At 33.6% G+C, this 9,984-nt stretch overlaps 1 protein-coding gene across 1 annotated transcript; it reads right to left on the bottom strand.

Moving 5' to 3' along the window:
• Positions 1-2,671: 2,671 nt before the first annotated feature.
• LOC136231383 (probable serine/threonine-protein kinase At1g01540) lies at positions 2,672-7,831 on the bottom strand. The gene is made up of 7 exons (XM_066020735.1): positions 6,952-7,831; positions 6,757-6,861; positions 6,561-6,683; positions 6,310-6,480; positions 5,000-5,129; positions 4,702-4,911; positions 2,672-3,582 (listed from the first exon to the last, which is right to left on the bottom strand). The coding sequence occupies exons 1-7, from the start codon at positions 7,599-7,601 to the stop codon at positions 3,457-3,459; spliced, it is 1,515 nt and encodes a 504-aa protein (XP_065876807.1). The 5' UTR covers positions 7,602-7,831; the 3' UTR covers positions 2,672-3,456.
• Between the last annotated feature and the right edge of the window lie 2,153 nt (positions 7,832-9,984).

Raw genomic sequence — 9,984 nt, 5'->3', positions numbered from 1 at the left:
TCCAGATGTAAAGATTAAGAACTGAATATTCTTTAACAACCATTTAATGAAAAAAATTAAAAGTTAAACAGAATCTTATTCCATAACACCAAGTGCATTGTCTGATTCCTTATAGAAGAAAGAATAATATTTTAAATATAATATGCATGTTCGAAATAGCTATCATTGATTTTAATAGTATTCAGAACTTTTTCACTGGCAAAAAAAGTTAAATATTAAATAAACTTAAATACTTGAAAGGATTTATTAAATAAAAAAATAAATGCATAGTAATTCAACAAACAATTTGTCTAGAAAGTTTGGACTTGTTTGTTTTAAATGAATTTCAGAAATCTAGAGTTGATTGGTATATGGTTACTTTTCATCTACAATTTCTTAATAAGAATTCTATGAAATCAAAGAGGTAAGGCACAAATACCCGACACGTCGGAGCAATTTTATCTTTAATGTTTAAAATGATGTAATAATATTTCTAAAGTTAGTAGTCAAGAGCAATTTTACCCCTAGTAATATTGAGTCAATTTGAGAAATAATTCATCAAACTGTCTTCTCAATCATAAATCTTGTCATCATATGTGCGTCATTTTATCATTTTTCAGTAACATCACAAATATATGTATACACATGGAAAAAAATTATATTGTGTTCTATACGAGTTAGACAAAAAAAAATCCAATATTTCGTCATATTTAGAAGTATATTAATATCTAATTCTATTATGAAAGTATAAAAAAACGTAACCATCTTTTTGAACCAACGAATAATATACAAAAACATAATATTTGTGTTTTTAATAATGTCTTAGATAGGTCCAACTTGTTAATATTATTGGGAAAATTGCTCTTGACCATCAGTATTAGAGATAAAATTGTTCATTACTGTGATATTTGGTCTACAATCATCTCCACTTATTCATACTATTTTGGCGAGGACAATACTATAGACGCTAAAACAGAGTATACAAAATAGAAAATTAATATTAGTCTGTTTTGGTTCACCTATCCTTATTCTTGCTTGTTGCTGCTAGTTGTTTATTGTTGTTGATATGTACTAAATATTGTAAGAAAGAATATAATATCAATAAAATGTCATAAAATCTAACAAAAAAAATTTATGTTTTGCAGTACAAAACGGAGAGAATACTTCAAATTCTAAGATGGAGAGTAGAGATGGAAATTGACTTTTTTGGTTGGAGATGCCTTAAAATGAATGGAATTTAGAAATGAATTTGAGACATTAAAGTTGAAGGAATAGAATAGATGCTTCTTCTTTTTCTATCAAAATTGCAATCTTGAAGTTGTGAAAAAGACAGAAATCCACACCAAAATTACCCACTTAAAGAAAAGGGTAAATTTCAAAAACAACCCATGTGGTCATAAAAAACCCCTGTGGTTTGTTTTGATTAAAAAAAGGATCGTGTTATACACCGTTACCCGAAAAACGGAAAATAGATTAACACTGTTAAATCTGATGATGTGGCAAGGGGCAAAATTATCCGAATAAAAATAAAAAAATAAAAATAACAAAAAAGAAAAAAGAAAATTAAAATCATTAAAAAAAACCCAAATGTTCTTCTGGGTCTTCTTCTTCTTCGCCTCCTTCTTAGCCTCCTTCTTTATCGTCGACCGCCATCAACGCCAGCAACGAACTCAAGGCCTTCTTCGTTCGTTTCACTTGGCCGTCTCCGATCGGTTGTTGCTCCAGAGTCTTCTTCTTCTTCTTCTGGGCTTCGTCTTCTGCAATGAAGATCTGGGCTCCGTTGTCGCCGTTGAAGATCTGGAACTCTTCTGCAATAGAAGATTCGAAATAATAGTGTTAGAGATTATCGATTCGAAATAATCGAGACGTCACAACACAGTCCATATTTCCATTGAAGCAAGCTTCGATCTTTGATTTACAAAGGATATTGAACCCAGAAAAATCTGTTTAGAAGGAAAAAAGTCTTCGCTTCCATAACATCTCCACGTTTGCGATTGTGAATCGGAGTGGAGGAGACTGTGTTGTGATGTCTGTGTTGGACTGTGTTTTAACGTCTGGATTCATATGGGTTCGATTTCGCGATTTGGAGCTGTGAAATTTAATGATGAAATTTGGAGCAGATCGAAGAGTACTGTGTTTCATCGTTTTTGTTTTCGATTTCGATCGCCTAATATGTTGTTGATTCCTGTTATGATTTCGATTTTGCGATTTCGGCTATGGACTGTTTCATACGTTCAATTCTGGAAATTTCCAGAATTTAAAAAAAAATTAGAAGAAGAAGAAGGAGGAGGAGTAGGGTTGTTGTTCTTTGTAGTTTCCGCCGGTATGTTGGAGGAGGAGGAGAGAGAAAAATAAAAAAATAAAAAAAAATTGATTTTTCCCGTTTTACCCTTTGCCACATCATCAAAACTAACAGTGTTAATCCATTTTCCGTTTTTCGGATAACGGCGTATAACACTGTCTTTTTTTCGGTAAAAACAAACCACATGGGTTTTTTGTGAACAACATGAAACCACATGGATTGTTTTTGGAATTTACCCTAAAAAAACAAGGGTTGTTTTGACATTAAAAATCCATTGAAACCTTCCTCATGACATTGTCTCAAACGCAGGTTTGGGACCAAAAAAAATGACAAGTCAAAGCTACATTTCCAGGTTCCAGCTGCTCTACTTTTTAAACTGTCCCATAACAATAATAATAATAATAGCCAGCCATGTTACTTGAAGGGACCATGAATAATAATAACACTCAAATAATGATGTTCTAACCTCACCTAATCACCACACTCCTTATCTTATGCCTTATTTATTTCAATTGCATAACAAATCTTACATACTCCACAAAAAAAAAGAAAAGTTCATCTTGACTTTTGAATTCTATCTTCTTATCATATATGTGCAGCTACAAGCTAAAAACACCACGTGATTAACCGCGATAACGTGTTTGCCATTTGATTATCACGTGACACACGAATAACGTGATACGTCGGACGTGTAAAATCTCGGATAAATTACATATGTAGTGTACAACATTTGTCCCATTTCATATTTTGGTGTACAACTTTCAGTTTTGCACACAAAAGTATACAACCTTTTTGTGACTTCTCACTAAAGTATACAGCCGGTAATTGTGACCAGTCAACGTAAAGTCAACGCGCGCACGTCACCAATTTGATTTCCATAAAAGTTGACTGATCAATACAAAATCAATGCGTCACATTAGAAATTTCGATTTTTATGGAGGTCAGATTGCTGACGTGGCGCGTTGACTGGTCACAATTACCGGCTGTACACTTTAGTAAGAGGTCACCAAAAGATTTGTATATTTTTTACGTACAAAAATTGAAAGTTGTACATCAAATATGAAATAAGACAAAAGTTATACAGTACATATGTAATTTACCGTAAAATCTCCGTGGCAAGACATGGGAAACTCATTTAGAAGAAACTAGCTGACTATATATTGTTTAACTGTCTACTACTTGACCATGTCGCAATCTTGCATCCCAGTTTTGTGAGCTGAGTCTGTGACCGGCTTCTCCATCAAACCGTCCTTGCCATTTTCGCATTGGGTCCGTCTTGGGTCCCTTCCTCCTCTCTTGTCCTACAACCACATGATTAAGTTATGTATCAATCACACCATAATGTAGACATTTCACTTACCCAATCAATGAAATGCCTCATTTTACTTTTTTAGTTAGATTCAATAGAAGGCATAAGTTTCAAATTTTCCATCAACATTTTTGTAGTACACTAATGTAACAAATGATAAATATTTTCCTCAAAGTTTCTACCATGAATCAATTTCGTGCTTAGTGAATGGCCAAAAAAAAAAAATTAATAGTGTAAAGTAAAAAAAAAAAAGACTTTGTCGTTTGATCTTTTAAAAAACGTAATCTCGTGTTGAACAGCCAAGTTGAGTGTTGGAATACAAAAAATAATAGTGTATAGTACAAAAAAAAAACTGCGTCGTTTAACGTATTTACAAAAATAATCTCGTGGTTTAAAATTTTGCAAATATAAATTTGTGGGTTGTATAGTTTGCAAACTCAGTAATTTCGACAAAAAATTATTGTCATGACAAAATGAGCAATTTGGCATTATTAAAAATACTAACTTTACAAATTACTCCATATATAAAGTTTGATTTTGCAAATTAACTAAATTACAAGTATTTTTTTTACCAAAATTGATTCACGTATACTCTGATTCTATATTCATATTTGTATATTTTTAAACCACGAGACTGCGATTGCAAATCCGGCAAACCATATAATTTTTTTTGTACTATACCCAAATAATACAGGTTGTGTTTAAAAAATTACCCTACCCATGTTAAAACGACATTGGTTTAGCTTGAGTGGGGTACAAAAATAATAATGTATAACCCTTTATTTGCTAAAGTGCAATCAACGTCTTTACATAAGGCGGTTCCTTATGGTTTGGAGTTACCCATACCCTCTAACTTTGGCTCTAAGTCAATATAAGAGTCGTTTAATGAATTTGGTTACCTCAACCAAAAATTGTTTCATTTATCATTATTTGGGTTATAAATTACTTCAAGTTGAAAACATTAGGGATGACATTTTGCTACTTCTCACATTAAAGGTATCATTTGCATTTTCTCCAAAAATATTAGAACAAATTTAGACCTTAACCCTAAATTAGAGTGTTTTTGTGTTTTGTTTTTACATAAATATTGAATAAGAAATGAAATACATACATCTTTGTGAAGGAAGTCATCAGCTTCAAGCATATGTACAATATGTCCCATTTTGGGTCGTTTTTGTGCATTTGGATCTACACAACGGAAAGCAACAAGAAGTGCTCGTTTCAATGCCCTTGAACATGGTTTTTCTAGTAGCTTTGGGTCCAAGACACCCTCTGAATTCCTCTCACTAACCATCTTCTTAACCCAATCAACTAAGTTCACCTGAAAACAACATAACAAAATATGAAAACTCATCTAAGAATATTTCATAAGAATATTTCATAATGCGTATAAAATTATAATGTGAAACCTCTTCTGGAAGTTTGCTGTAATCCACTGGGTTCCTTCCAGAAATTATTTCCATGATAAGAATTCCAAAGCTATACACATCACTGCTTTCATTCAGCATGCCCGTGCTTGCATACTCTGGAGCTACATATCTACAAAATCAATTACCAAATTATCAATTATCCATGTCAAAAGAAACTTTTCAACCAAAAGCTTTAGTTGATACGTTCGTACACTCACTTGTATTTAGTAACATTTGTTCTATATGGGACAAATATTACCAGTTTTGATAGATTATGGGACAAATATTAGCAAATAATAGGTAAGACGGTAAAAGAAAGCATTTTGGATATGTTATGGAACAAATGTTACCATATAATATGTAAGGTTGCAAACCAACATTTTGGGTACGTTAATAGATAAATAGTACTTTAAACCTAATTTTTATTATAATTTCTAACGACATAAAGATAAAAGTCAGCTAAAAATTACACCCATGAGCACTGCCGTAGTTATTAAAGGCACGCCTCGGCTAAGGCTCCAACCTTAGCGCCTCAGGAGCCCAAAGGCGGGCGCGGTCAGTTAGGCGCCCCTCGGCTACCTTAGGGTATTTTAGGGTTGAGGGTATTTTAGGATTTTGAGGGTGTTTTAGGGTTAGGGTATTTTAGGGTTTTTTAAGTTCAGAAAATAAAAAAAAAACAGAGACAGACAAAGATCGAAAGTTTTTACTACACATATCACAACAGACATTATGCCTTAGTAGTTAAGTAGAACTTAACTCATGCATTTTATGGTTTTATTGTTGGTATTTGACTATTTGTGATTATTTGTGACTAGTATTATGAATTTATGATTTTTTTGTGCGCCTCGAGTCGCTCGAGCGCGCGCCTTAAGTTTTCTTGCGCCACGGCTCTAGGACCTCCGTTGCGCCTTCAATAACTATGAGCACTGCGCTTTTCATGATATGATCATTAAACTTCAAAATGTAACTACTCAACTTTACCATTTCTAACATTATGGCCCTTAAATTCAATTAATAGCTCAAAATTATTATTGATTGATGACCTCAAAATTATTATTCAATGAAATTGTAATGTAACCACCCCTCTCAAGAGTGGTTACCTGTGGCCAAAACCATACCAGTTTCTGCTTCTGCCGTAGACCGACACTATAGTTGGGAGGGAGCTTTCAGTCAGTCCAAAATAGGCTAAAAAATTTGATGCCTGACAAAATTCCCCCATCCCCTTTAACTTTATCCTATGGGCACGCCACTATATAGTTAAAACATGAAAAGTGAGAGAGAGAGAGAGAGAGAGATTTTACAGCACATACCCAAATGTTCCCATTACACGAGTTGTAATATAGCTTCTTTCAGAGCAGAGGAGCTTCGCAAGCCCAAAGTCTGAAACTTTTGAATTCCACAACTTATCCAGCAGAATATTGCTTGATTTTATATCTCTATGAACCACTTTTGGTTCTAATCCCTCATGAAGGTAAGTCAACCTACATTTTACAACAAAAAAGCCATTAAAACAGAGCAAAAACAGAGTATCACATTAGTTTTGTCTGATTTGGATTTGTACCCTTTTGCAGTACCCAAAATTATGTTCATCCTTATTTCCCATGTAAGCGGACTCCAACTCCCTACTTCCCCATGTAGCCATTGCTCTAAATTCCCATTGTTCATGAACTCATACACCAACATCCTTAAACAAAAACAAAAAAAAAACATTAATCAAATCAAAATGCTAATCTAAAATTGCAGTAAAAACAGAGTACCTGTGAGACCCTTCTGCGCAGTAGCCAAGTAGTCTGACCAAATTCTTGTGGCGGACTCTTCCGATTGCTTCAACTTCAACTTTGAATTCCCTTTCTGCTTGTCCCCTTTATATGTATGCATAAAATTAAATCAATCCCAATTCTAAATTTCAAAGAAACAGAACAATTTGGGAGTTAAAGTTGCAATCTTTATACTTATTATTCAGTAAATTCTTGATAGCAACTTGCTTATTATCCCCCAAAACACCGCGGTAAACAATTCCGTATCCTCCTTCTCCGATCACATTCTCATCGGAAAATCCATTACTAGATGCATACAGCTCTCTCAAAGTGTACCAATGTCCCCAACCCAAATGCGACACATCAGGACCCACCACCACACCCGTCTGATCATTACTTCCTCCGCCGTTTCCGTTGCCGTTTCCGTTTCCGCCACGTGTAGTTTCTCCGGGATAAGTGATCAAATTCTGCCCTTTTCCGTTCTCAATCTGAATCCCGTGACGCCCCTTCTCCGGTGGCACATTCAACGAAGCTTCCCTATCGTTTCCAGCGGCCAATTCCTGGTGGTGGTGGGTTTGGATTTGAGCGGCGGCGAGTTGTTGTTGTTTAACAATTGGTTCGATTTTGATTTCCTGGATCTCTTTAGAAACCAGAGGAATTTGGGGGTTTTTGTTGTTGTTATTTTTAGTCTTTGAGCGTTTGGAGGCGAGCCAGAGAGTGATGAGGAAAAGTACCAAAACGAAGGAAGCTCCGACGCATACTCCGAGAACAACCCATACTCTTAATCCGAAAACTGATGTCTGTTTTGATAATTGATCACTCACCCCTGTTTTCTGATCAGACATTGTTCTGCAAATCGGAGAAAACAGAGGAGTCTGATTCAGGTAATACTGTGAGCTTGTTTGCTAAGATGGGCAGGAGACAGACATAACTGGAACGAGGAAGTGGTTGGGTTGGAGATTAAGGTTTTTGTAGAGGAGACGAGCTTTGTTTGGATATTTGGGATCAAGACTTTAAAGACATGACTTTTACTGAGCTTGTAAAATGGCGGTAATCCGAGTCAAAAGCCTTTACTCCTATACTCACTCAATTAACTAAGCAACCCTTCCATGGTAAACTTCAGACATAGCCACCAAAGTTTTTAATTTATAGTTTTAATGCCACATCAATTAAGAGGTACCTTGTTAACTAATTTTGAAGGGCTAAATTACACCTATGGCCTCCTAATTTTGTTATATAATTTTAAAATCGAATGTTATGATCCTTTAACTTTATATTTGTCCATTTTATCATTCGGTTTGACATGTCATCAAGTTAACATGTTATGTCACTAAAAATCAGTATGTTATTATGTCACGTCAACAAAATCAACCAGTCAATATGACACAACATCCATTAATCAAACTCTCTAAAAAAAAAAAAACTACAGACTTTATTTGTAAATTGATGAAACCATAAAAATTTATTTATACTTTCTCTATATAAAAAATATTATGAGAAGTGACTTCTTATTTATTATTAAGATTATTCTTTATTGGTACATTACCAATAGTGTGAGGAGAGAGACACGTCAATAATAAATTATTAATAAAAAATAAAGTTAGGAGACACTAAGAGGTGGAGAGAGGGCTCTCTATTAATAGAGAGGATGGAGAGGCTCTTAGTGATTTGAGGAGCCACTAAGAGACTGTTGGAGATGAATTTTCATTCTCCCTCCTCAAATTTTAACTTAAGAGCCAAATTAAGAGGCTGCTGAAGATGCTCTTAGCTTTAAACTCTATAGACATAACTAAAGGTATTATAGGAAAGATGACACTATTCAGCACTCCACGGAGTCGGTAACAGAGGTATTTATAGCAAAGGACAAAACTGATACAAAAAAAACTGGTGATAATGCCGTTTTCGTTGGTTTGGGATGACGAAGAAGATGTTGAGAGTCTGAGGAAGAAGGTGAATTGAAATAAGGGTATTCTTATCCAAAGTGGATAAAATTATCTAATTTAGTGAGATAGAAGTAAAGTGAGTCAAATATGTTAATGGATCCCTTCAGATGGGGTAGATTAATAATTAGCCCAAACTTAAATCAATTAGAATCTATTTTCACTTAAACTGTCTTCTTTTTTTTTTAAGAATAAACTGTCTTTAATTAATATGTTAATGATATCTAGAGGGTGTTTGTTTCAGCTTTTCGGATGAGCGTTTAGCGTTTCACTCTAAACCGCAGGAAATATAGCGTTTGGTTAGGTTTATATAACCACATCGTTTAACATTTTTTCTGGAAACTGCAGCGTTTTGGAGCGTTTCACGAAAAGCTCCTATTTGGAGCTTTTTATAAACACTTGTTTGCAGTTAGTTGTTATTGACAGAATTATCCTTCTTATTTCCATAAAAATATGTTTATTCTTTAACATTATTTATATTTCTACAATATAATTACCGGAAAACGAGATTTTATTGCGTTCAATAAATTTTTTATTTTTTTTATATAGATTATTTTTATTAATTTGTGTAACACATTTTTTATTTTATAATAGGATAAGGTGCAAAAATATCTCAATATTGTCTTTTGTACAAGTTGGACAAAAAAATTCCGATATTTTGTCGAATTTATAAATACTAATTTTTAATTTTATTATTAAAAACCAAAAAGATATGAAATATATTTTTTAGAACTACTGGTATGTGCAATTGATGTATAATAAGAAATAAAATATCTATGTTTTTTAATAATATCTGAAATCGACCCAACTTGCCAATGTTAGAGGTAAAATTGCTCTTAACTGCCAACGTTATGGGTAAAATTGCACCATTTTAGACATTAAGTAAAATTATTTCTAGTTGTAAACGTTATGTGCATTTTTTCATATTTTTCCTTTTATAATTTCATCGTTGATTAATTTAAAACATGTCCATTTTAGACATTTTAAATCCGAACAGGAACACTGTTAAATATAATTTTACCAAACACTAGTAATTAAACAGCTAATAACAAACAGCTAACAGCAACAGTTAACAGCTTACTGCAACTGCAAATAGCTAACAGCAACCGCAACAGCTATTAGCTAACAGCTGAACCAAACAGACCCCTAATTTGACCTAAAACTTAGGTTTTCAGCTAAAGTATTTCAAATTATTTTTAATGTTATTTTAACTCAAATTTCAAAATAAAATCCTAGCACGGTCGGGCATGCATAGACAATCTTATCATATCTTCAATTGAATAAAGAA

The sequence above is a fragment of the Euphorbia lathyris genome, chromosome 5 (assembly GCF_963576675.1).
Source record: "Euphorbia lathyris chromosome 5, ddEupLath1.1, whole genome shotgun sequence".
NCBI classification, from domain to species: domain Eukaryota; kingdom Viridiplantae; phylum Streptophyta; class Magnoliopsida; order Malpighiales; family Euphorbiaceae; genus Euphorbia; species Euphorbia lathyris.
The sequence above is the reverse complement of the archived record's forward strand: the minus strand, read 5'-3'. Positions and strand labels throughout refer to the sequence as shown.

What these genes read in the sequence shown, in the direction of transcription:
- LOC136231383 (XM_066020735.1), bottom strand. Translation starts at nt 7,601, where the DNA reads ATGTCTGATCAGAAAACAGGGGTGAGTGATCAATTATCAAAACAGACA. An exon ending in TGCGCAGAAGGGTCTCACAG is followed by an intron (nt 6,684 to 6,756) that starts GTACTCTGTTTT and finishes TTTTTGTTTAAG; the next exon opens with GATGTTGGTGTATGAGTTCA. An exon ending in ATTTTGGGTACTGCAAAAGG is followed by an intron (nt 6,481 to 6,560) that starts GTACAAATCCAA and finishes TGTAAAATGTAG; the next exon opens with GTTGACTTACCTTCATGAGG.